Source organism: Xylocopa sonorina, chromosome 10, assembly GCF_050948175.1.
Source record: "Xylocopa sonorina isolate GNS202 chromosome 10, iyXylSono1_principal, whole genome shotgun sequence".
In the NCBI taxonomy this organism is placed as follows: domain Eukaryota; kingdom Metazoa; phylum Arthropoda; class Insecta; order Hymenoptera; family Apidae; genus Xylocopa; species Xylocopa sonorina.
This window is the reverse complement of record NC_135202.1, coordinates 8,619,954-8,647,067: the sequence shown is the minus strand read 5'-3', so window position 1 is coordinate 8,647,067 and position 27,114 is coordinate 8,619,954. Positions and strand designations below refer to the sequence as shown.

General features: G+C 40.0%; 2 protein-coding genes across 17 annotated transcripts in view; one reads left to right on the top strand and one right to left on the bottom strand.

The window, feature by feature from the left end:
• Positions 1–27,114, top strand: part of Mpcp1 (Mitochondrial phosphate carrier protein 1) — a 209,700-nt gene that overhangs the window by 89,955 nt on the left and 92,631 nt on the right. The gene's annotated exons all lie outside the window — the stretch shown is intronic.
• Positions 1,218–27,114, bottom strand: part of LOC143428061 (uncharacterized) — an 87,779-nt gene continuing 61,882 nt past the window's right edge. For 2 of the 16 annotated variants that reach the window (XM_076902651.1, XM_076902656.1), the window contains 23 exons: positions 26,312–26,347; positions 24,001–24,072; positions 22,421–22,495; positions 21,660–21,713; positions 18,900–19,079; positions 18,312–18,417; positions 16,213–16,301; positions 12,744–12,870; positions 11,957–12,045; positions 11,362–11,451; positions 11,241–11,285; positions 10,858–10,884; positions 10,723–10,758; positions 10,503–10,607; positions 10,153–10,197; positions 9,703–9,765; positions 5,535–5,561; positions 5,292–5,345; positions 4,932–4,958; positions 3,834–3,869; positions 2,612–2,746; positions 2,013–2,278; positions 1,218–1,368 (listed from right to left, as the gene is read on the bottom strand). In XM_076902651.1, coding sequence (XP_076758766.1) covers positions 2,153–2,278; positions 2,612–2,746; positions 3,834–3,869; positions 4,932–4,958; positions 5,292–5,345; positions 5,535–5,561; positions 9,703–9,765; positions 10,153–10,197; positions 10,503–10,607; positions 10,723–10,758; positions 10,858–10,884; positions 11,241–11,285; positions 11,362–11,451; positions 11,957–12,045; positions 12,744–12,870; positions 16,213–16,301; positions 18,312–18,417; positions 18,900–19,079; positions 21,660–21,713; positions 22,421–22,495; positions 24,001–24,072; positions 26,312–26,347 — 1,644 coding nt within the window. In that variant the 3' untranslated portion in view covers positions 1,218–1,368; positions 2,013–2,152. Of the gene's footprint in view, positions 1,369–2,012; positions 2,279–2,611; positions 2,747–3,832; positions 3,870–4,931; positions 4,959–5,291; positions 5,346–5,534; positions 5,603–9,702; positions 9,766–10,152; positions 10,198–10,502; positions 10,608–10,722; positions 10,759–10,857; positions 10,885–11,240; positions 11,286–11,361; positions 11,452–11,956; positions 12,046–12,743; positions 12,871–16,212; positions 16,302–18,311; positions 18,418–18,899; positions 19,080–21,659; positions 21,714–22,420; positions 22,509–24,000; positions 24,073–26,311; positions 26,348–27,114 lie in introns of those variants that run through there. The other 14 variants (XM_076902649.1, XM_076902653.1, XM_076902661.1 and 11 more) reach the window with 12 other exon arrangements.

The following is a 27,114-nucleotide window of genomic DNA, read 5'->3' as shown; positions in this document are numbered from 1 at the left end:
ATGTTGTGCGAACGATATTTGGATAATTCGGTCATCGATTTTACTTTCATTAAAAATAAGGTAACTTATAAATTATTGACGTTTACGTTTACATTATAAACAAATTGTTGATAAAATTATGATGTTCTAACCGCATTTACGGCAATAAGTTCTAAATATTTATGTACACGCACTATTTGCGGACGCTAAACACTGTAAGTACACTTATTTACAACACCCGATGGCAAGAAGATTATTTCGACATATACGTACGTATATGTCAAAAAATAAAAAAAAATAATATGTACATGGTGTTTATTCTAACGGTCCGCACGACTTTTTAACTGTTTGCGAGATTGTAGGAGAAATGTTGACTGGGCAACATGTAACGATAACAAATAAATATTGTTGGGGAAAAGGAAATCCATTATTTTTTCGGTAGATAGCTGTAATGATCGATATTTCGTAAAGTATCGATCAAACGGAAACAGCTCAAACGGTGGCCAAACCAGGAGTAACGGTCAGGAAGGTTCTGCTGTGCATTTGGTGGGATTGGAAAGGAATCATTTATTATGAGTTAGGACCATTTAGCCAAACACTAAATTCGGATCTCAGTTGTCAACAACTGGACCGTTTGAAGCTAGCGATTGATCAGAAACGGTCAGAATTGGCTAGAATTGGTCAACAGGAGAGATGTTGTGTTCCATCAGGACACGCATGTCTATAGTGACTCGCCAGAAACTCCAGGAGCTTGGTTGGAAAGTTTTGATGCATCCTACATATAGTCCGGATATGGCACCACGCGATTACCATGTTTTTCCTGCATTGCAAAACTTCCTTAGTGATAAGAAATTGACATCAGGAGAAGACTGTGAAAATCGATAGAATTTTTCGCCAATAGGAACCTTCTATGAGAGAGGCATTATGAAGCTACCTTCAAAATGGCAACAAATTATAGAACAAAACGTTGCTTATTTGACTCAAATCGGACAATTCGTAACATATTAAATAAGGTCTTGAAGTTATGTAAAAATAATGGATTTTTTTTCCCTTGAAAAACCCTGAACCTAAGTGATCTTGGACCAGTCACGAAAAGAATATTCTCTAAATATCTGTCACCATTCTATGTTGTTTTATCGCTTTTTTTTTCATAGTGTTAGATAGCGAAGTCTCTCTTTTCATGCGAACCGTCAAAGTGAACACTTTGTATATTTCTTTTTCTTAAATAACTCGGTTCATTTCACGTTAAACTGGATAAATTGTATTTTTACGGTGGAGTATACACAGAGGTCCTTGAAAATATGTACTATCTTCTTTAACATGTTTGTATCACTGCCCTTCTCTTTTTTCTTCCTCTTCTAGCCAATCGTGAAGAATATTCCTTCTTCTCTGTGAACATTCGATAAAGAAACTTATTACAATCATTTGCATGGGCAAGTTGCGCAATGCTTGAAGCAAATATAAAAGATTTGTATACATTCAGAAATAAATAACTGGCCGGTTTGAAACGTACTAGTACGATGCTGTTTAATTGAAACGAACTCGTATCCGTAATGCATCTCATTAATCGTTGATTAGTTACGATTATAAATAATTATGCTATATACATATAAGAATTATGTTAACGTGCGTACAAGCAAAGCATGTAAGAGTATGTAAGCGGACAATTTTACTGAAATTATTCTGCGTTTGTTTCTATAATATATTTCATAGGAGAATTAGAGTTGTCGTTCGATCCTGGATAGCTTAAATAGTTAAAGCAGTCGCCCGGCAAAGCGAAAGACCCGGCTTCGAATCCCAGTCTGGGCTAGATTCTCTTTTTTCTCCCCTATTATTTAAAGTTCACATAGAAATTCTATTTAAGTTAACGCAGCTGGCGAATCTTGGCAAGTAAAGCAACGAAGCTGGAAAGGAACGAAGTTGTAATACTCTTTAAAGCATTCTTTGAAACGTTTTAGTTACTTAGAGGAGCGTGGTACTCTGCCGATTGTGCATGCATACAACGTTAGTATAACTACGGGACTTGCAATTACCAGGATCACGTTAGTTTGGGAGATTAAAGTGAGACGAGTGATGAGGGCGATGGCGATGGTGGTATTGGTTGTAGTGGTGATGGTAGTGGTAGTAGTAGTGGTAGTTGTTGGTAGTGATTAGGGCAGCGCACAATGAGCAATTATTGCTCGGCTAGGTTTCCGTTCGGATCCGTATACTCCTCGTATTCCTCTTCTTGTTCCTCGTAATCCGTCTCTGCGGGTTCAGGACCTTCGACAGCTGGTATCGAGGTGCTAGTGATGTCCTGCTAAGCATACACGAGAATCCAAGCGTTCGTTGCACCTACTTCATCTTTTACGATCCTTCTTCCGACTATTTACACTTATTAGTTATTACCCGGGATTCAATTACTGATCAAAATGAAGTTTGCTAATAAAAATTTATATTTTACAATTGTTATTTTTTTGTTGCGTTTAATTGAGTTCAAATTAGATGCTCTAATTGTTTCGAGGGGAAGACACGAGTGGTGAGGGGGGAAAGAACAAAAAATGAGAAAGAACGTAGTGGGAAGTCGTATACTTTTATACCGCTTGAGCCAGCGGGTGTTACGTTAAAGTGTGAACGAAAGAAAACGAGGTACCTGAGGTGGTCTCCAACCACATCCTGCCAGCGGAAGTCCATCGGCCCCTAACGGACAGGGTGCGTCGAGTCCTGGTACACCTTGGTCTCCTTTATTGCCTTTGTCACCTTTTCTACCGCGTTTCCCTGTCGGTCCCTGTGTTCATACGTAACAAGACTTTGCGATTTAAATGGCATACAGTGGACACGGTTTCGCGAACGTGCAAAAAAGGCCAGGCACAAGAAGAATCTCTTTATGCATAGTAATACTCAATTAAATTGTGCAGAATTCGGAATTGAGCGTTAACGTCTAACAGATGCGTCGAGGGATTATTCTCTGTTACATAGTTTTAAACTCGATCGTGTACTTCGAATCGTTGCAATTGGTCTTTTCTTTTTTTTGTCGAATGTCAGAGGAAGAAAAAAAAAGGAAGTGATTGTACTCTACATTTTCATTTACGCTTTGCATCTTGATCCCTAGTAGACATATTTCTGAAATAGTCATTAATAACTAATGAGTAGATATATGTATATATACGCTGGTGGCAGCATACGTAGCATACATGTATTATATAGATATACGTATCGGGTGGGGAATTAAACATGAATTAAAGTGTTCGTTGTTCCTCTTATCGTAAGAACGCTTGCATTACGTGAACTGGATGATTGAAAGAGTAGTGTGTGACAAACTGGGTGTATGTAATGTATATAGAAAAATGTGATACGTAGAGAAGAAAATGCAGAATCGTGTTTTCGATACATGCGTTATGCATAAAGACGATGTAACTTTGAAACCACCATTCAGTTCGGTATTAATTTCACGCTACTTTCTCATCAATGGTTAATTATACTTTGTGTGACGACAGTTTAATCTAAGAATGTTAGCGAATGATTAATTAATGTATATTTTAGCACACTTTACGAATGAATTTTAGTGATGTCAAATACTGTAATAGGAACGACAATTTAGGTGTTAATTGGTCTTAGTAATAACACGGTAGCAATTGTATGTGACGATTACATGGTAATGCGATATATAATAGTATATATAAGTATACGAATGAAACGATAACAACGAATTTCCGAGCCGACAATTTAGAATTCGGGACGTGGAGCCGTTCTTTCGTGTAGGTATCAGACACTGCATTGTAAAGAAATGTTTCTGAGCCAATTCGCTCGGCAAACTACCATTACTGTCATGTCCGATTATTTAAAACTGATAATCGAATTGCATCAATACTCACAGATTCGCCTTTAGCACCTTTTTCTCCCTTCGGTCCCTGGAATTGGTACGTCAAAGAAAAATATATTCGTTAAGTGACGGTCGTGCCTCTTTTCGTTTCTTTTCGACATGCACGGATACGTATTATGGAACAGAACTTGTTATTAATACAATTTTATGTGCGAAAGTTGCGTTTGCGATGTAAAAGTAACGCGTGGCTTAACGATCGCGTAATTCTGTGAACTTAGTGAAAGGAAGCAAGCAATGAAAGCTCTAACATTAGCCACCCCCTTTTACTTTCCCTCGTTTTACGATTGTATCGTAATCTCAATGGTCAGTTTGTACTCTCAGTGCGCTTCTCCCTCTCTTTAAGATTACAATTAATTGTGTCGGTGAAATTTTGCAAAAACAGTTACTTCAACTTTCTGGAGGGCGCTTGTCGACTACGTTTTAATCGATAGGATAGAAATACAGAGCGTTTGACTAGGGATTCTTCGATCCATCACCTGCCAAACGCTCTGCACGTCTCGATTTCAATTCTCACGAGATAACAGAACCATTTATCGAATAAGAACACTTTAGAGACGAGGTAGTTTGACTAGATTCGCTAGTATACTACAATCATTAGCGGTAAGCTTGGTAATCGAATGCTAGCAATAATGCTGCCTCAGTGTGTATCTATACATACGTATACGTAATCTCTGATTTGACAGAACACGCGTATCTCAAACATTTTAGAGAAAGCAGAGGACATATGCGAATGTTGAAACTATATTTATCAAACACCACGAAATTTGTAAGTAGAGAATTTAATTGGTAAACGTATGTAAACGAATTGGAATACTTGTACGCGGATAGCGAGCATGTGCTATGAAACCGAGGAACTTTCTACGTGGTTCCTGATAAGATCCACGGTGTTAAGGAAACCGTGAATAATATCTTGGTGAGATGTAAAGAGGGAGAAAAGCGCAGGCCCTCCTTTTCGTGCAAAGGAAGTGAAGAGAGAAATTGTCGGGCAGTCCCCGGGGTAAATCAGGCAGATGTATCGTCGTTACCCCGGGCTGGTTAGACTCTGTCGCAATCACACCGAGGGGCGAGCGATAATCGAATGCCACTGTACCTCCGTGCCAGGAATTCCATCGGTACCCTGAGGATAAACAGAATGCGAATTGTTGGTGGCGTGTCGACGTTAAGTCAATGTAATTGAATTTCAGCCGAACGAAATGCCGTTCGAATCGTTACATTGACAATATGACTAATGGACGCCGCAAATGAATTAGTGCCAATGGTGTTAAGGCTAGTGATTGTAGCGAGACACTCGTCACAGAAACAGTCGTCGAGCGCAAGGGGTTGATCGAGATATAGCCAGAAAATTTTGGAAGCAAGCGTGATCACACTTGAATTAATTGACGTTAGATGATCAGATGATTGTAAATTGTCGGCGTATTATCAGGGTAAAATGGTCAGAAATGATACTTACAGGTAGACCAGGATCCCCTCTTTCTCCCTTCGTGCCTGGTTCCCCTTGCGCACCCTGTAAATATGAAGAAGAATAACGAATGTTGTGCTCTGTACGTGTGCGTTTAAACAATACCGTTAAGTTTGCAACCAGCTTAATCTAAACCTGAATGATGAAATCGCAGTATGAGCGTGGTAATCGTAGGATCCAAAAATGATAAATATATAATATATGGTTAAACGGTTCTCCCCGAGGATTGCTCACCTTCATGCCGTCTAATCCTGGTGGCCCCTGAAAGGCAGAGGAAACCTTGTCAAATTCATTGAAGTCACCTAACAATCAATATCGAATATGCTGATTGAAATGTAATTTATAATTAAGAAACTTGATTAGACGCCTCTTGCGCCGTCATTCACAGCAACGTTGTACCTTGCCCAGCTCTTTAAGAAAATGGTTTAGTTTTATATTCATTTACGAACAGATGCATGAGATAAATTGACAGTTTTCGAGATGAACTCGACGATGTTGGTTACTATTGATATCACGTACAACACGTAAAGTACGACTATACGCGATATAATATTTGGTTTTTTTTTTTTAAGGATTGAATGAGATAAACTGAAGGCAGAAAATTTTAAATAACTAATAGTAATACATATTGGTGAGAATGTGCAAGTTGAAAATTTGGTTGGCTGATGTTGGTTTCTCCCAGATTGTTCAAGAGCCAGGCAAGAGCACGATTGATGGGCGTTAGGCAAAGAAAAAAATAAAAAAGGAGCTGAATCGAATTCAAGAAAAGTAGAGAAATAAAAACCAGCGGATTTTGTATTTGTATGCCAATTGTGACTTAAATACCTTCGCTATAATGTATTACGAAATGGCATAACGATCCAACAATTTACGTTACCGTCGTGGTTGCAGCAAATTAACACGTGTTAATTTATCACCCGTGATTCATGATCTTTTACGAGAAGTGCAGATTCACGGATAGAACAAAGAAAAAAAAGAAAAAAAAAAGAGACAAAAAGTATCAAAAGTGGTAAGATATTAGTTAACAATGATCGTCGGATCGCAGCCAGAGCAAAATGCAAAGCGGTAATTTCACTACAAGGTGTGAGAAGCGTTAAATTTCGAAGGGCATCGTATAGAAGCAAAGGACACAGGCACATGCACATTCTGTTTATTAATTGGGACAATGTAAAACAAAATTGTTAGAGTCAATTATTCTTATACGCAAATACGCCGTCGTATTGTTTTCTATAATTTTCATTTTGTTAATTATCAAGGCGCGCCGCTTTACAGTACACACATACGCACGCATCGAAATGTTATGTGTTTTTTCCCCCGCATACCTTTTTATTCGTAATACCATGCATCTATACATATGTATACACAGACCCGTCTCCTTACATCTCTGTATACATACATACATACGCATACACAAATTGTATACACACTTATACTCGAAATGACGTGTACATGTGCACGTGTGCGAATGATCGCTGCATCCGTGCACATCCACACGTATATCCGTATATCTCACTCGCGCATTAGCGTTACCATTAAATGTGCTTTCACGATACGAGAGCTTCATACCTTTACTCATTCCGTTATCTCATTAAAAACTACTCGCATTAGTCTCGATCTAGATTCGATTAGAATATACAGAGCAATAGTGGGAATTGAACCGGGGCGGGCAAAATATTTGTTAACACATTGGTAACATCATTCCTACGAAGTAGCATCGATACTATCCTACTAGTTGTACAACTTCCTGATCTTCGTATCTCATTGTATGGAAATGAACAGTATTTAGCATATTATCGATGACTAGGATCACAAGTAAGGATATTCGTTTACACGTTTACGTTTTGGCTCGTTAAGTACGCATCGTACATATCCGTCAATCTGCAATATTATGTCTTAGGCCTTGATTATTTGTATTTACCGAAATCTCTATCTTCTTTTCGTGTCTCCTAAATCTGGATTCCATTCGTATTATTCACATTTATCGATATCCGCACGGTGAATTCTAGAAATAATTGTCTCGCACTTGTTAACTCTCGATATACAAACGTAATTTAATTAAACTCTTGCGTCAGATAATTTATACGTAGAGGCATACTATGTACCATGTTGGTTAAATTTACAACGAACTAAAGGTATAAACGTTAAAACATACTTACAAGTATGAGAAATTAGGCATAATATAGTATAGCGCATTAGAAATTATTATAAAGTAAATGTAAATTTCACGCGTGTCTAAGAGGCGAACGGTGTCTCTCTTCTTTTGCATAATTTTGATGCACTAAGAAATAGTAAGAAAAATGAAAGATTCTTGTAATACTTAATATTTCTAGTATATTGGCTGAAGAAAATATACACGTCGTTCAATTATAGACTTCATCTAAAAATTTTAAAATTATATATATCGATATAATAAGTATAAAAACTAAAATAATAATAACATTCAAGCATATTTCTCTTATGGAATAATATGAGAAGGTCGGGCAAATTTGTTCACTCAATCTATGCATATCGAATTTCTTAATTGAATTTGTAATTTCGTCAGGTACGAAAAATGTATAGTTTTTGCATCTATACACGTATATCGAAGCAAAAAGGTAAATAATCTGTTCCTACTAGTTTTTATACGTTTTATTTGTTAATTGAAATACGCTCTGCAAAAGGGACGATAAGAAAGTATCGTTAAAAAAATATATTCCGATTGTATCGCGATATAAGAACGCAGGGGCATAACGGGTAAGAAGAAATGTAATAAATAATTTGCTTATTATTACGCGTTGAGAAAGTACATAGGCAATAGTTTCGTTAAGTACAAATCGTTAACCTAAGTAGAAAAATATAAAAGAAAGAAAAAAGAAATATTAAAAAAATATAAGTCTGTCACGGTAAGAGAAATAAGTATCCCGAGAGATGTATTACGTATGAACTGAAAGACGATTAGAGTCGCGGTGAATAGGAACTAAGGCAAAAATGAAAAATTCAATGTGAAATTTATCACAAGGTGTAAATGAAAAATTGAGAAAACGCGCGAAGGAAAACCTGTACGCGAACGAGTCGTAAGATTTCGTTAAGCTTTCGATAAATGTTTTGCGTAATACTTTTTTAAATAGCTTATAAACTGTCGTAAAAAGTTGTGTGTACATAGCAATCTCTATTACCTTAATCTATAGTCTCATTTAAATTGTTTTAAGGCAAAATTTGCTTAGCTTTCGTACCGCGGTACCACGTATAACGCTAAAGCTTCACTATTTCAATTAACATTTTCTCCTCGGTGTATGCGCGCACACATAAAGCACGTATCAGGACGTGCACGCGCATGCACGTGTACATACACAGACACGCACATATAAATGGTGTAGAGATAAACATATAGAATATGTTAAAAAGGACGGATGGTAGTGCGATCATCCGCTGAATATTACGTTGGATAAATAAATGTACAGCACCGACGTAATGCGTATCTGTATTTCACTATCGAAACAAAAGCACTGAATGATTTACTCGTACATATCGGATATCTATGGAAGACGCTTTGTTTCTCCCGAAACTTCACTCTTGTCACACATTGACACGTAATCCATAAATCGGAATAATCGATAATCTTCTCTCAAGTAATTACGTTTCGTTTCTGTTCTGCTGTTTTGTATCTGTTTTCATTTTATGTTGGCTACAATTTGCACACGTGAATGTACCCACTATCGTAATACAAGTATGGCGTTATCCTACACGTAGGATCTTTCTGTTCTTCGAGTAACGATTAATCATAGGAAACTTCTTCTTCCCTTTATCCGTTGGTGGTTACTACGTTCGAGAACATATCACAAACGGTGCCCTCGACCTTTGCAACGGACGGTTCTTTAAACTTTTCCACCATTGTTCATCGTTGAGGAATATCGTTAGTGGATTCCGATCGACGACGAGCGACGAAGCTAATTAATATTCGCGAGCCGATGCTCAATGATACTCTATTGTTCAAAATAACGACTCGAAAGCGATTTACTAACATTTATCTTCGCGATTACACCTTATCCAATAAATGCTAACGATATGACTGTAACATTGAGAACTTCCGACAAGTTGTTCATTCGAAAAAGAGATCCTTTCGAGGTATTCGTACCGCCTGCGTTGTCCCGTTGTCTCTCGAGTCGTTTTCTGCGATTTATCTTAGCGTACTTTACGCGCGACGATGCTAGCCGAATCGTGACCGCCTGTTTTCCCTACAGAAAACGACACGGAAGACAACATACTCGAGAGGCAATCATCATTCGCTGAGAACGCGAAAAATTATGGCATTTTGCCGAACGAGCGACAATTGATTACACTGGTCGTTAGTGAATGCCTAGTAATAATTCAGCAGCGAGGCCAAATAACGATGACGTTAGGAGCGGGAGGTCCGCGTTCTTACCATGGAACCAGGTTTCCCGGCATCTCCGGGTTTTCCGGACTCTCCTCTCAGTCCCATGGGGCCCTGTAAAGAAACAAGAATGTATCTCAATCAACGATTCGATTACTACACACGATGGAAATATCTGCGGTCTCGGTCAATTTTGTCACGCTCAAACACGTGGTTTGATTTTTCCCTTTTTCTGTCACGCTACTGGTACCGTTCTTGTGTCACGTATCGTGCAGCTATTTTGCAGTAATTATCGGTGTCATCGTTGTAAACCAAATACGTGTACTCATAGGCTATTATATATGCAAGTATATTCGACTCGTTTTCCAATTAATGATCGAGTAATTTTTTGGTAGCTGGTTTACCGCCATACGTATCCGATCGGTTCAATTTTTTTTACATTTTATCGCGTTTCAGAACCTACCTAACCTACGAACCTAATCTTGAGAGGAAAATACGTACGGGTAATCCCATTGGACCAGGATCTCCTTTGGCACCCTTCTCTCCCTGTAACGAAAGAAACAACCGAGTGAGAACAGGTCCATTTACATTGTAATGCTTCGTTCGTTCACACTCGTAGAGATTATACGTGAAGATTCTACGTTCTGATGAATTTCTTTTTTTTTTAAATAATTTCGACTTACATACAATTTTTACACGTGGAATTTTTAAATACTTTGTTCCGTCTCGATCGAGATATAGAGTTTAAATGTATCTGAACGTAATGAAATTCTGTTCACAAACGTGACAATACGTGTTTCTTTTAATACGGAATTGTATCAATAAAATGACAGCGTGTAGTGATTACTGACAGGATCGCCTTTGGCACCATCGTGTCCTCGATCGCCTTTTATACCAGGTGGTCCTTGCGGTCCAGGAGTGCCAGCTGGACCGGGTGGTCCTGGTGGACCCATTATCTACGAACATTATGTAAATTCGTATAGAGAATCGGAATTTATGTAAACGTCACATCTTTAATGGAACAACGTGTAAACGGCATAGAATTTCTAAGCAAACAAGACTTTTACTCACCACTTCGCCGGCATTTACTTCGAACGTACCGTCTCCCTGTAATAAAGCGAACAGCATAAATATCCGTTTACCGTGCTCGACGTGTAATTTCGAATGTTTACTGTAAGTCGATAACGAGTATACGAACGGACGTACCTGCCTCCGCCTAAGTTTTTTGTATTTCTGTCAGTGGAAGCCCCATGTCGGATCATGAAAAGAAATAGATTTTATCCTGATATTGTTGAATGCACATCGTTAAAGCTCCACATTCTGCCCGGCCTTTGGTTTCAAACCCATTGTTATGGCAACTATGATATATCCTACTTGTTACACGCGTTGAAACCAAAGACAGAGTATTACTCACGGCGAAAGTTGATGGATATTCAACAACCCTTACGTTCAACGATCGAAAGTCTATACAACGAGCAATTGTATCTATTCCCCCCCGATATCGAATGGGAAATGAATTAAGATACGAGAGGGTTCGGTATAATTCCATCTGTTTTGAACATAAAGAAATTGTTGAGAGATCGACTCACCGATTCGCCTTTCTCTCCTTTGTCACCTTTCACACCTGGATAACCCTGTTTAGCGAAAACACGCGTTAATCGAAATCGTGTTAAATAATCGAGAAAACGATACGTCGACGAATTTACGTACCGGTGGACCTGGCAAACCTGGTGGGCCCATAAGTCCAGGAGGTCCAATGTCACCGTACTCCCCTTTTTCACCCTTGGGTCCAGAAATACCCTGGAAAAGTATTTAATATTGATAAAAAATGTGTGTATATTGGTTTGAGTATAATTCCTTGAACAGCTAGTAATATTAAATATTAAAATATAAGAACGTTACTTTTCGAATCTGAATAGTATTTAATCTGAACAGAAGAAATGGAAGATCTCGTATCTGTAAATCTAAAGTACCATGAAAGTGTTACGTCTAAAGACTTATGTACCTTCTGTTACGCTTATCGTACTGTGTTTATCAAATACTATTAATCGAGCAACTCTAGCGGTTTAGCTCGGTCTCGACTTTGGGAAAACTCATTTAAATAACCAGGTTGATTTACAACCCGGAGAAAAGGCGGCTTAGGAATTAGTGATGCATGAATGAGTCTGTTTCTTTACCGGGCGGTGCTCGACCCTCTAGGTATTTAAATTAATCGAGAATAGTGTTATTGTAACACCTGATGTAATGCTAAATTATGGCGAATAAGTTGTTCTCTTCGATACCGTTTCGTATACAATTTACTCACTGGCAAGCCTGGTGGACCCTGGATACCAGTCTCCCCATCTGTTCCATTAAGTCCAGGTAAACCAGCTGGTCCTTGCTCACCCTTTGGTCCTGGAATTAGGCATTTTTTATAATGAAAATAAAACCAACAGCTATTCTTTGTAACTATTTAATCTGTTACATTATAATCAATGCTTTTTTTCATGGGTAAATAGGTCACTTAATTGTCATTAGCATCTTCTCTCACTCACACTCTCTCTCTCTCTCTCTCCCCTTTTCTCCCTTTCCCCCGTATATATGCGCATGCACATACACACACACATACAGTGACATTTCACTCTAAAAAATCTCATGTATTTACTTATGCATCTTAAATTAACTAATTTATACTTATAACGTGTGAACTCTTACTTGTTCTTTCTAAACGTCTATAATAATAATAACGGATTCTGCGGAATAGATAAAACAGGAGACATTATTTGAGTAACTGTTCGAATCTTCGAATCGTCTTTTTTTTTTGAAAACTCATTGAAATCTGTTTTCGATCTAGACGGGAGTGATAGGGGGAACCGACAGTCGCTCGAACTGGTTAGAAGATAGAAGTAGGTTTTTTGAAAGCGTAGAATGTAGGGTGCCTAGATCCACGTCTGAAACGTCCCGCGGATAGAGCGAGTAGAAGGTCCATTAGATTGGAAGAGGTGGCAAAAGAGAACGCTTTGTCGTTGGGTAACAGTAGAGAAGAAAGAAATCGTTCATTGTCATCCGTATTCCCGTTGAATTTGGTAGAGGAATGGCTCTTGAAAATCTACCTGGTGAGCCCGTGTCTCCCTTGGTGCCTTTTTCTCCTCGATAACCCCGTTCTCCGGGTTCACCCTTTGGACCCGGTAGACCGGGTAGACCTCTCATCAATGCCACACCGCTCTCACCCTTGAAACCCTATAATGTAACACTGTAAGGTCAGGTTCAACCAGGTCCTCCATCTTCGTTTAATCTTTTTAAAGGTTCCTTTCTCTTACAACGAAGCGTTAATCGTTAATTCATTTTTAGGTAGGACGGGTGCAGGGAAAGGATTGGTCGTATCGGAAGTTATCTATTATCTCTTTGATCGATTTCGGCACGAATTTCACGTCTTCGTTTCCGTGTTGTCTGCTTCCTTTTTTCTCTTTTTCTTTTCGCATGGGAACAAAATTTCACCCGTTCGCCGCCAGCGCACAGTTTTTACCATTTCCGTTTCGAGTCCTCGCGTTTATACGAGCTCTGTTATTTCTATAGTTTTTTGCTTTTCGATGGAGAAATATTAACGTTGAAACGTATTTAAAATATATCGAGTAAACTCGTGCTGGCGATCGGTAGGCTCTGTCATTCATGAGTACACTTTGCGGTTGGCAGCGAGTGGGTTAATTAGAATCGAGCAGACGTGCCAAAATCGCTCGGCCAAGACGCATTACGATTAACACACGAAAACCTAAAACGCACTAACATTTAATCGAAAACACAAAAAAGTACTACGGACATAGCATGCACACGACATTGGGAACGAGTTGTTAGTGGGATCAAATTTAGTAGAAACTGGAAGCTATCAGGATTTCTCTTTTTCCACTTTTCTCTCTAGCCTGTACATAGACAATTCTTATCCTTTTCAATACATATCTTATAATTATAGAAACATGATATTAATCTGAATATTTTACTCAAATTTTTACTTTTTTATGCACGTTCGTACATTTCAAAATGTTATCCTCTAAAACATGAAAATAATGCGTGTATACAAACCGATCGTTCGACTCCAATAAAATTTTACTACGCCACAAGATTTAATATCGTATCGTCAAGTGAACTTACTACGTAACGGTTAAGAAGAAAAGGGGGAAACAACGAATGAATAAGAAGAGGATAAAATCGTTGAAAAAAAAAAAAGAAAAATACAATCGACACTGATAGTAATCGTGAATTAGCGGCGTATGACACGATGTAGTTTTAAGTACGAATTGATAGTAAAGCTACATAGTTTCTTTTAGGGGCTGTTTGATACTTACGCGACAATCGCAGGCTTGCATCGATCACCGGTCGATAAAGTTGCGAGAGCCTCAAAGCCGGGGGTAGTAGTATTAGTTATTAGTGATTTGAACCGACACACAGGGAAGAAGTAGTGTGGTGTTACTTGCTACATTAAACACAAATTAGTTACACAAGCTACGTACACTACGCCAAAGACTACTGACTAAAAAAGTAAGCGATAGTCTTTCTCTCCCACCCTCTCATCCCCTTACCACCTTTCTCTCGCTTTCTCATCCTCTCGCACCCTCAATTCTTTCTCCCTCACATTCGCACGCGCTGATCATAGTTACGTAACTGTCATTAGTATACGGATAGACATTGTTAGCTAAACAAGTTTACCTTGCAACATAGAGACTAATTAGAAACGCGCGCCTCAAGATTTGCTCGATGCTCAAGAGAACTTAAACGAGTGCGTTTGCGAATTAGCGGTTCAGTTCGAAGGGAATGCGGCTCGATTTTTGCTTTCTGAAATTACTTGTCAAAGTAGAAAATTTGAAATTCGATTCGTTTCCTGGGACACTTTCAATGGAAGCAAGTGAGTACGCAATGATTCTATCGTGTTCGATCGCGAGTAGCGTAATCAGCGATTTAAATCGCGACAAGTCGTTCCTGATGTAATGACCAACGATGTTTTCTTTTTTTTTTTTTTTTTTTTCTCTAACTGTCCTTTCGTTTGTAAGTGTTTCTTGAGAGAACCGATCACTCGATAAATATGCAAACATACTTACGGTTAAACCTTAAAATAAAAGATACGTTAAACAGCGATGAGGTCGAATAACTTTTAAGCCGTGGTTAGAGATTTTAGTGCGCAGGTGTGTATTTTGGTCGCATCCATCGGAAGATAACTAGTTTTCGTCCTTACTGGGAGGAAGACCCTCTTCTGTGACGCGAATGCAGCGACTCCAGAAGTAAATGTACCGAATAGAGTCTCGACTATCACTTCGCGTACGTGTTATTTGCTGCCACCAACGTTTTTCTTTCGGCAACTTGGACAGTCACCGTTTCTTTTATTTTTTTTTTTTATGCGGTATCTGTTTTAGTTACGTACGCAACTACTTTAAAACGACGACATTGGAACTGTGGATAATGCCATTTCTGCGTTAAGACATTGTATAGTGAGAATTTGTAATTTGCTTTATTCACAAAATTTCGTTAATTTTGAAAATAAGTAAACAGCGAAAGATTCATGTTTTATAGGTGTGCTTTCAATTTCAACAAACTATCATCGTAATTTTGTACAGGTTTGCTAGGATACGTAGGCAACGTGTAATCCTCGGCAAGGTCTTTATCTCGACGTTTCACGGTCGAATTTTTCTATTGTCACATCGCAGCTGTCTTAATCGCAACAAGAACATTATCCATCCATCATCGTCGAAATGACAATGTAGTTGAACGGCTACTTGTTTCAGTTTATTAAATGAAAAGAGGCAGGTGATCGTATTATGCCAAACGTGTTGCATGCTCGCATGCGTGCGTGATAAGATCGTGCAAGTGCTCTCACGTGACTTACATGCAGGTGTTTTAAAGCGTGAATAAACCGTCATGTCATTTTAGAACTGGAGTAGCACCAAGACGTATTAAATTTTGGATCTCGAACCTTACATCGATTTCGCACAGTTCTGCTATCTAGATGTTAAAAAACAGTGTTCATCAAATCAATTTACGGTCATTGTCGACTATCAACTTTGAAGGGGGCGAGGACAAAAACGAAAAAAAAAAACACAAAATTAATAAACGAAGACAAAAAAAAAACTAAACGTCTCGATAAACCGTAACGGAATTTCGAGAAGCAGTGGGCAAAAGTGAAATTATACCGTTCACGGGTTACAAAAGGTGCAAAAGAGGTTTCTCTCACGACGATGTTCAGTGTCTCGTTCCAACAACTTCTACTACCTTAAAACATTTGATCAAAATGGCATGCACCGTCTTGCCCGGTATAAAATAATAATATGCTTTCATCGTGCATTATATATCACAGAGGAGTTTAAAATTGAAAAGAGTATCTCTAAGAGACGGATCGTGTGAAAAGACAGGACGATCGAGGGGATCGTGGAGGGGGGGCATACGTAGAGGGACATGTAGCGGGAGAGAGCTATTTTTCTGTTCAATGTCTCGATGGTTGGAAAGTTGGTCGATTCGATGAACGGTTGTTAGGACGGAATGGTTTGTACGGTCGATTTGGTCGGTGGTCGTACGCCGGAGGACCTCGCTGAAGCTTACCCTCTTCCCTTGCTTTCCCCGGGCACCTTTCTCTCCCGGCAGACCGGGTGGTCCCGTCGGACCCAGCTCCCCCTTCTCGCCCTGGGGCCCTGTGTGCGTGTACATCACGTGCATAAAATAAAACATGACATTCGTTCATTCTCACACGCACTCTCGTTCTCTCGCGTAAAATCATGCATAGACGTAGAACCGAGCTACTTTTTTTTTGTTTTCTTTTATTCTCTCTTTGGAGAAGGACTCTCCTCCCTCGAACTATCTCTCTCGTATCTCGCGAAAGCTTCAACACAGAGGCATACCTCGTCGAAATGGGCGCGCGTGCGTCTACAGCTTTTATTCCACGTAATTGACATCGCGCCGCGGTTGTTACGCGAGTACGTACTTTTCTCTTTTGTGTACAGGATTGATAATCGAACATCGATCGCGTGATACGCGCGGCGAGAATGAGTTTATTTCTGCCAGGTTATTCAGCGGTTGGTGATAAATCGGACGCACAACGCTTCGTTATTCGCTGGCGCTTAATGACGGCCGTATCTCAGTCTCGAAGTTCCCGATACCGTGGAAATTTAAATCACTTCGGGCGCAGCTACTTCGCTACTTACCACTGTTGAAAGTCTCGATAGCCCTCGAAAGTTCCGAAGATCTTGATAGGTGTCACGAGTCTTTGAAGTCTCGAAAGTCTTAAGAAGTTCTGGAAGTCGTGCCTTCTACGATTCGTCTTTCAGTAGCCGGCCTTTCAGCTCGCCGTCCGATCACGCCGCGTTTTAATTGTCAGATTCGACGCGTATTTACTTTGCCTCGAACGACGCGGAGGAATCAAGAGTACAGTGGCTTTGCGGATCTACGCGATCTCCAAGTGTTTCGTTGCACGAGACTTTCAACAGTTTTCAATATCGAATCGTAGATTCAAATAATCACGGAACTCATCGTGCATACGTATATAATTAATTGGAATAATTCGTGGTATTAACGTTACCTTGATACCTTAAAATGCAGACTGAAACTGTGTTTTCTAGACATATCGCACACGTGTGTATATCACATTTTTATCCTAATATCGATAACGAACAGGTATACTTTGTTTATCGAAATCTACTTTTAACAGATAAACGACACGAAACTTTCTATCGCGAACGGGATCGAGTTTATTTTATTGTTGAAATATTGAGATATGCGCCCGTGAAGTTGGGTAATATACTTGGACATGCATACATCTCTAAAGGCACTAACTGTACAACAACATTCCAATCGATTGAAATCGAGACTGTACCGGTATCCAATGGAGGCACACCTTAACGTGAATCAATTCTAATGCAAGGAGGAAGCAACTCACGGGGACTGCATTGTGGGTATACAGTGAAATCTGTTCACGTGCGGCCGGTATGAAGTTTGACTCCTTGTTCGTCATTATTTTTCTAAACGACTTATTCGATCCAGCGAATGGGCCGATAAATATCGATATCGAGTATAAAACGGGAGGGGAAATTTATCGAGCTACTTTGGTGTTTTATGCAACAGCGGTCGCGCGACCCGGAAGGATAACAACTTTCGTGGCAATTATGTAAATTACATTTCAAATATTTCTCTCGCGTTACTTCAATATTTTCGAACGTAATGGCGATTCTTATGGGATCCGCTCTGTACACAGAGTATAATCGAGATAGGTGTGACCAAACTCCGGTATCGCATTCTCGGCGCTTCTTAAAGGTGAAAAATGAACTTTATAAACGCGAGTTGCCCCGTGGAGTTTCTGCTTCCCAAAGTGGAAATAGTTTTTTATCGCTACAGAATTAACGGGAATGGCCGCGTGAATCCTCGAGTAAGTAAATATCGTAACATCAGAAACAGTCGGTGGAATAAAAAGGGAACTTAATAGCCCGTTCCGTGTAAAAAATGGGGCGGGTATTCGCAGCAATTTCGTAGAAAACAGCTTTCAACACTTTATGCGAGACACCCTGTACACCATATATAAGAGATAGATTTAAGAACCCCTAAAAAAGCATAATTCAAGTCGCTTTATGTGGTCGTATTAAATTACTTTAATATATTATACGCTGCTATTAGTCTTGAGAGAATGTATATTATACCAGGGATATACGTACCAGGTGGTCCTGGTGGACCGGGGGGTCCTTCGAATACTCCAGTTGCAAACGGTTCTCCGTTCAAAGATGTTGTTATACCTCGGTCACCTTTATCACCCTTGTCACCCTGCGGAGAATAATTTAACTTCGGTCAACGGGTACGCCTTTGGAATAAGATTAATGAGTCGAGCGAGGGTAGAATGAGGCGAGATTCATCTTAATATCTATTATTTAAACCTCGTTTAAAGAACGTCCAAATCTCCTTAAGTATATGTTCGAACATGCGCCCGTATGGAAAGGAGCTGACGATGACTTGGCAGGTGCGTTTCTACTATATTAACGATACCCATACAATAATTAACAACTAACAATAGTAAATGAAATGAAATGTAAAGAGTGGATAAAAATGATATATCCGAAATATCCGCTACTCGAAGCGGAATTATCTGACGTTAAACGATCCTCGAGATCGTGTATCCCTTAATGGCAGTCCAAGCGTGACTTTAAGAACTTTAGGGAGAAGTTGACGGTTTTATGCGATGAATTGCGATCGGATAGAGTGATTAGCGGTACGTTAAACGAGGTGAACGACGGTAATATCCGTGTTACCTTAGGTCCCTGTAATCCGGGAGTACCAGGCGGACCAATCGGTCCGATCGGTCCTGGCGTTCCCTTTTCGCCCGGTGGTCCGACGTCACCCCGCGATCCCTGCCTGCCTTCGTGTCCAGGAAGACCTTCGGCTCCCGGAGGACCGGGCGGTCCCGGTGGTCCAGGTTCGCCTGGTTCTCCCTGTTACGTTCCAAGAGTGTTACGTCGTTACCGCTTTCTTCCGGCGAGAGCCCTCGACAAGAGTGTCTCTCGGTACTCGTCAGTTTGTGCCACAGACGGAAGGAACGGGGAAGGAACGCCGGAGAAAAATGACAGTGGCGAATATACAAAGTGGCAGACAGAATACGAAAGAGAGAAAGGAGGAGAATGGCAGATAGATACAGAGAGAGAGAGAGAGAAAGAGAGACGAAAGATAGATAGAAGGAAGAGGATTGCGGATAGAGACGAAGAGAAAGCGCATGGGAAAACTGTGCGTGGAAATTAATCTTTCGAGAAATTGTCATTGATGTGTACAGAGTATATCATCGATGAAATATTATTGAAGTGTTTGCTGTTAATAGTACTTCTGTGTGTGTGTGTTTAATGCATAAAAATGTCATGAATTGCTCTAGTCTTTTAGATTTTCAAAATTCTTGATTTTGTAATCGTTAAGTTAATGTTGTATTTAGTAAGTGGCTAATTGAGCATCACAGGTTATCGTGTTATATATTATTGTAAAAATTTGAACGTGTATGTTCCACGCATAGTTTTAAATTTCGAGAGCATCATGCAGAAGTCATATAGTATCCATCGAGTACTCTTGTATTAAAATTCACTGTTTTCGGGGGTTCTTCTCTACCATTTAATGCTGATATGTCAAATATTGCAAAAAGCACCTATGATGAATGAATTTTACACTCTCTTGCATTGTGTAAACAAACAGTAAAACAGTTAATATTCGCACAACAAATATATACCCTATCCTGAGTACAATTAACGTGAATGAATGGTATATACCGTACGTGCACAATCGATATCTAAACGAATTATGTACTCCAGTATTCAACAAATGGCACGATTCAAATTATTGCAATCTCTAATCGAATGAAAGCTAATTTTTGTACAATTAGTAGAAGTTGCTTAGAAAATTGCGAGAATGTTCACTTGTACAAAGTAACCGTACTCGTAATCTTACCTCCACAAATCTATTCTAAGCAGGAAATGCTAAATATTTATTGCTTTTCTATTTGAAATGGTTGTCTTTACAAGTACAGCATTCACAGATACAACACTACGTGCTCATTTAGGGATATTAGATTATTCGATATTTCCTAAATCTAATAAGTTAGAAGTGGACGAATGGTTAATGGATTCTCCTTGTACGCCTGCGATGTATATCTATTTACATTGATATTTGTTCGTACGGTATACAACTGCGGAAATATGCGCTCGTGTTTTATACACGTGTACGATACATTCACGTCGGTACATTCATCTAATGAAATATAGACAGCGTACACATCGTGTACCACATCTTTGAAAAAGTTTGCGGCTAGAAGAAAATACATAAAACGGAAATGAAACATGCCAACACACGCACGTGCGCGCACTTGTTGTCCGTGCAAGCGTGTTTTAAAATTTGCGTGACAGATTGGAGATAAAACGGCATGCAGAGAGAACAGGACCGTGTCTTCTTCTTTCTTTTTCTCCACGTTCCGACCGTACTTTACGTCAAACTTTTATTCTAAACAATGTTCGTGGCTTTAAAACACGACCCGATGAAACGCGTACTCGAACCCCTCGAAAGTTAAACGGAAAACCTGCTACTTTGTAAGAGCTTCAATTTATTAAGCTCCAGCAGTTCTGATTCGTTTGCAGTCGCATCACTTTTTTCTATCACTGCGTGTTTAAAATCTGTGTGGCAATATTTAAGGGATGACGAAGTAAGAACATCTTCACGCTACATTTTTTGCGAATTGCAATTATTATCAGAGTTAAAAAAAATATTCGACATCAAATGTGTGTGTAACAAGCTATCCAGTAGCTACAGTTACTCGCAGATAAAACGAATTTTGGGATATAATGGGATATTTTTCTAACCGACTGTGCAAGCGATGTCTTTAAAATGTGCACGTATTCGTCATACAGCTGATGAACGTTTATACAAATAACAACAATTCGTTCGTTACTACTTACTCTTAACATAGTCCAGTTAGTGATAAAATGAATTTCTTAGCAAATTTACATGACAAGATAACATAATTTTTACACGGTCCTGAGGAAGAAGGTTTAAAAGAATTAAATGACATCTGGTACGAAGATTTAAAACAAGAAGGTGCAAGATAACTTGTACGTCTTTCTTGATAATCAACAAACATAAAGGAAATTTTCAGTACTCGATTGTCCAAATCCAATTTCGAAAACATCCCTCCCAGAACTTCCTTTATGCACGTCATCGTTCGATTCGCCAAGTAAACGATAGATTTGTCTACTTATAGAAAACAGATATATCCGAAAGCAACTATTACTCTTTCTTTTTCGTTCTCGTCTACGCACAAGTCGAAGGCCTCTCACTAGCTTTGCGAACAAAGTCATCTCTCTACGTTACACACGCGATCGAATATAGCTGCGTATCAAAGGTAAAAAAAAGAAAGATTTTCCAAGTGTGTCTTGCATCGAAGAACGTGAAAATCGAATGCCTGGAGAATCGATGACAGGAAAAAAAAAAGAAAAGAAGGAAGGGTGGAGGAGGAGGGGCTCCCAAAGAGCAGGCGCACTTACTTTCAGTTGTATGATGCTCTGCGCTGAGATATTATGCCCTTGCTCCTGAAGTCCCTAGAAGTAGGTCAACACTACGGGTAAAAACCAAATCGCTACCAGACGACAAAACATAGGGGGGTAACGGGTGGGTGGGAAAACCTAAAACGGATCTTTTTGGGATATTTCGTTTCTCATTGCTCTTCCGAATCCAAGGCATGCCCAGAGATATTCCTAAATACTGTAACTTAAATTAAATACCATTACCAACCAAAAACCAAAGATGACAAAGTTTGCTGCGACGACATCGCAATGGAAGAACAAGCGCTTTAAAAGAAAAACTAGTACAACAACGATAGAAAATTCCTTCGAGTTTTTAAACGCAACTTCTCTCCTCTTGCAAGATCTAATAAGAAGAAGACTAACGATGCGCTTTTCTCGGTACTGCCGATGTCGTCGCGCACTTCGAACCAACGAATGAACGCTACACCGAAAGCACCGTACGAGGCAACGACTAAAAAAAAAAAGAAAAACGGGAAAAAACGAAAAAGGATTGCGTCTAGGAGCGGAGAACTCGAGGGGTAGACACTTGAACTCGAAATGATGGAAGGGGATCGCGGAGTTGGTGAGAACGTTGGCGGGTACGGCGATCGGACGAACGGAAAGGAGCAGAGCAGAGAAGTAGCAGAAGAGAGAAAAGGTACAAGAAGCGGGAGCAGAGACGACGAGAAGAGATTTCTGAACCGCCAACACGAGCCGTGTTGTCTTCCGAAGAGGCCGGTTACCTTCAGAGCGACGATTTCCGCGTAGCCAAGCGTCCCGCCGCGGAGCGTCGTCACCGACCTCTTTAACCCTAATCCCTGTGCATTGACCCGTAGGCGGAAAGATGATTTACATTGTTAATCTGTATCATCGAAGATCGATGCGCGTTGACGAGAAAAAAAATATATAGGGTATTACACCTCGCGCCACGAGGCCATCGAGAATCCATCGAGAGAGCTTAACGATCCGGACGATCAGCGAGCCATCGTCAATTTCCGATAGCCAGTTCTTTTATTTGCGGTTACGTGCGATTTTTTTAGGAGTTTCAGGTATATAAAGTCGTTGATTTCGAAGAGCTAGCGCTATTAAAGATGTCGACGAGTTGCACGATTTTGTATATATTAAGCTCTCGAACTTGCGCGGATTCTTCATCGCATCGTGGCGAACTGTCAGCGAGAATCAATACCAGTGATATTCGGTACTTTTAATCGAGAACGTAGCTTCAATCCTTTAAATATATTTCCGCGTATCTATACGCAGCTGATTATTGTAATCGATTTTACAGTTGTTTCACGAATCATAGTTTGTGTTAAATGCGATGTTTAAATGAAAGTGTAGGATGAAGCAGCTGTCCTCGATCGTCGAGCAAACGAGAAACATTAATATTCATTGTCCAGAAGTTTATAGATAATACCTGGATAATATTGTTTCGATCGCATACACGTGAAACGTTGTTTCAATCAGAAAATTTGACTAGTGCTATTTGTTTTTTTTATCTCGAACGATACATTCTGATAGATTAAGATGTAATCAATTTTTTAAATCGTTAGCAAAGAAAAATGAAGTGGCGAATAATTATCCGAGAACATCAACTATCAATTCGTTATAAACGCGTAACAGTAAATTCATTTCGCTTCATTATGCAGTAAATCCCGAGTAACTGTAACAAACGAGAGCTTCGTTAACTGGCTGCGACGTGTTCCTCCTCTTGAGGGCAACCAGAACGGGTTTTTCATTGGACCGCGAGCGTAACGTTAAGGCTCGCTGGACGATATGGTCCAGCATCAATAACTGTGCTTTAAGCCGGCAAAGATACTGCGATGCAGCGGTAAAAGTGCATCGATGTTCTCTGATTGAAACGCATCGTTGTCAATACGAGGTGCGTAAGTGCACGAACCGTGTACGCAAACCTTTCGACAGGCAAAATACATCGCTCGACTTTCGTGCCTCGTTTTCTGGCACTTTACAACCGTTTAAGCTCCATTTTCGACTAACAGCAAGAGTGAAACGATGTATTTCAGCGAGACTATGCCGAGCTGGAGAATTGTCTAGCGGGACGAGTCACAGGGATCAAATAAGATCCACGTGGCTTGAAATTTCCTTCGTTTTCTTCACCCCAACCAGAACGAAGCGTTAATGAATTGAATAATTTGTGCAGTGAAGAAATAATTTGCATCAGTGCTGTACAATTTGATTCGTGGACGTGATATTTATTCCTTCCGCTAGTCAAATGCTCCAGCTCGGTATACCAAGTATACCAAGTATAAGTTGTATAATTAGCCCTTGGGTTGCTTCACTTCGTTTAGACAGCGTAGTTAGATACCTTTACTGCGGAAAAGACGTCGAAGCCTGGACTTCCCAGCTCGCCCTTCTGTCCTTTTTCTCCAGGTCGACCCTGCAAATCACATACATCGTTGTATTTCAGAGAAAACTGCGACACACGCAAGGTACGAAGCATAGTTGCTGTTAATTAAGATAAGAGACAAGTGTTTGAACTCGTTTCAGTCAGAATTTACATTCAATCGATGTATATCGCAATTATTTTTATCGAAGAGAAAAGTAAATAGATGACCATCGTTGATATTGCAGATGGCTGTACGCCTCAACGACCCCTGTACGCTACCCCATGCTAATCGCGATTCTGTCCCGTACAGTTTTTGAAAGCGGGTTAATTAAAAGCTATTTTTCACGCGTAAAAGGAAACATTAGAGTGGCGAGGCGAAATTTGATTTCTAAATGAAAAACTAAAAGGCGAATTGCGTGGACTCTGTCCACGGCCGACGAAATGTATTCGGGTAATTCATAATAGAATTAAAACGAATGCGATACAGTTCTCCGCGGGTGCACAGCTCTCCGAGGAAGTGCTGTTCGCTACGTAATGTCGTTTGCGAATACGAAACGAGTGCGGAAATGTAATGCAAAGAGTAAAATGTGCAATAAAATGTTGTAAGAGCAGAGTGAAAACATTCGACGCGTTCGAAGAATCGCTGTCTGATGAATAAATCAACTTACGAGAAGTTCGAGAAAATTCGTACGGTATCGAAGAAAAGTGGAGTCAAGATATCCATATTTATACAGATACTTTCCTTACCGCGCTTAACGCATGGTGTACGTCTTATCTGTATAACGTAAGATGTTCGTTCAAGCGTTTACTGTGTTTGAACGTGACTTACTAGTGTAAATGTATTTGCAGAACCGCGTATGTTTAGGCTATCGCTACTAAGGTTCGCAAACGGTAACGCAAGCAATATACCGCGCTGCATAGTATCTATGCATGAACGTGACCTAATACTATAAATGTATTGTCACACTTGTGTATTTATATTTGAATTATCGCTACTAAAATTTATCGTAGTCTCACATAAATTTTTCGAATGGCCAATCGTGCGATCACCCCGCATTTCTATCGAGGAGTCTGTTCAGAATCTCGGTTAGAAACGTTCAGCAGCGCGAACAATGTGCTACGACTTCCTGCGCGCGATTGTTTCATACTTTATAGTCGAGGAGTCGATCGACTTCTAGAAGAGCAGATCGAGAGGATATGCCGGTTGCCCCCTCGAAATGTAAAAGGTATACCAATTACGAGGATATTTTCTCTGGCACCAGCGATCACGCGGGTACACAGAGTCGAGTTGAACGTAAACTGGCAGCACGCACGCGAGAGACCAGTTCTCGCCTGGCTGATCGAAATTCTTTCAACCTGACTACCATCGACAGAACAAATACCGTGTGATATTTGCAATGCATTCGGTTCGTTCCTCCCTTTCCCTCTTTTTCGAACCGCGCGCGAGCTCGCGCGCACCCCCTGGCCACCCCTTCGGCGACCAATTCTCGCATTACGAGCTTTAACGAGCCCCGTTCGATCTACAACAAAATCCACGTGGCTCGTCCCTTTGAAATGAGATACGCGCTTCGGTTATTTACGATCGACGATGCGGAGTTTAATATTTTCATGCTCCTCGCGTTTAAAACAGAGACGCTCCTGCGTACATTTCTGGGAGAACGAGAACCGAAGAAATGGAGGAATGTTCGAATCGCGAGGAAAATTGAAGCGTATGTATCGATGTGGATGCTTAAAGTTCGTAGCTGTTTAAAATATATATTATTGTACCAGAAAACCGAAGAAAGTGTTTCTTGTAGTAGTTCTCGTCTTTTGTGTTGCGATTAGGCACGTGCTACTTGCTCTGACAAGTAAAACTTTATAATAATCTATTTACAGCGATCAGCTATTTGTACAGAGGCTTTCGTCCGCGCAATTTATCCACTTATCGGTTACGTACAGAATTGCATCGAACTACCAAACGATAAACAACTCGGTTTAATCCGCAATTATATGCTGTACAATTAACGCCATGACACGCGCGGTATTACTCCGATATAACTTGCGAGTGCAGTAATTGGTTATTAATGTCCTTCAATCGAAATGTTGGTCATTCTAATTTCCTCCCTTGCGTATACGGACATCACTTACCTCTTCGATAATTATAATTTTTCGACTCGCTGGAAAATGACACGCGCGATTAATTTTAATTTTACTGTTTTCAACTTCTGTCGAGTAACTCTCATTTGCCACGCGCGAAAACTGTCTTTTCTTTAACGATATGAAAGAAATAAGGAGTTGCGTGTGCACTTACCGGCTCACCTTTTGGTCCGTCTAGTCCAATGGGCCCCTGAAAGAACAGACTGATAAGTTTCAGTAATCGATTCGATGGAGCACGATGGAAGATGTGAAAAAAATCATTCCTTGCGATATAATGTGTATACATATGCGAGCATACGACAGGTAGAGGCGTCATCAAGTACTGAAGTGGAGTATAGTAACCTCCACGATATATTTAATGGCGTGGTTGTACATTAGGCGATCGAATGGAGTCATAGATTGATAGCGTGCATGCGAAATACTTTCTGTTCTGTTCCAGGTTGCAGTTTATTCGAGATCGTTAAATGGCACCGACAAAATTTCGTACGCGAAGCCACTGTCCGAGTCGCGAGAACTACTTAGTCGTCTATTAAGCTGGATTTTTCAGCTTTTTACTCGCAACAGTCTTTCCACTGTCCTCTGCCAAAAGATCATTACTCGCTTAGCGTTTCACTTTTTTTAATCATGCTGGACTCCTCACCTTTCAACTCTCTTCTCAACCCTCATAGCTTAAAGTTTGTTTCGCCCAAACCTTTAAACAGTCCTACTTCCCCACATTTCGCGAGTCTTCGCCTTGCCACGCGCACTTCACAAACTTGCAATTCTCGTTCGAAAAACTATCGCTACCCACGAAACGTCGATCCTTAATTACTTCGATCTACGATGCTTCTGCCTCGGAGTCTGCTTCAATCTCGAGGCACAGAACTGGGCATCGCAGAATGTATTCCAGAATCGATTTCCTGTAGCGTACAGGGCATTAGAATAAGCGTGCACGTCAATTTAGAAACCTTACTACCA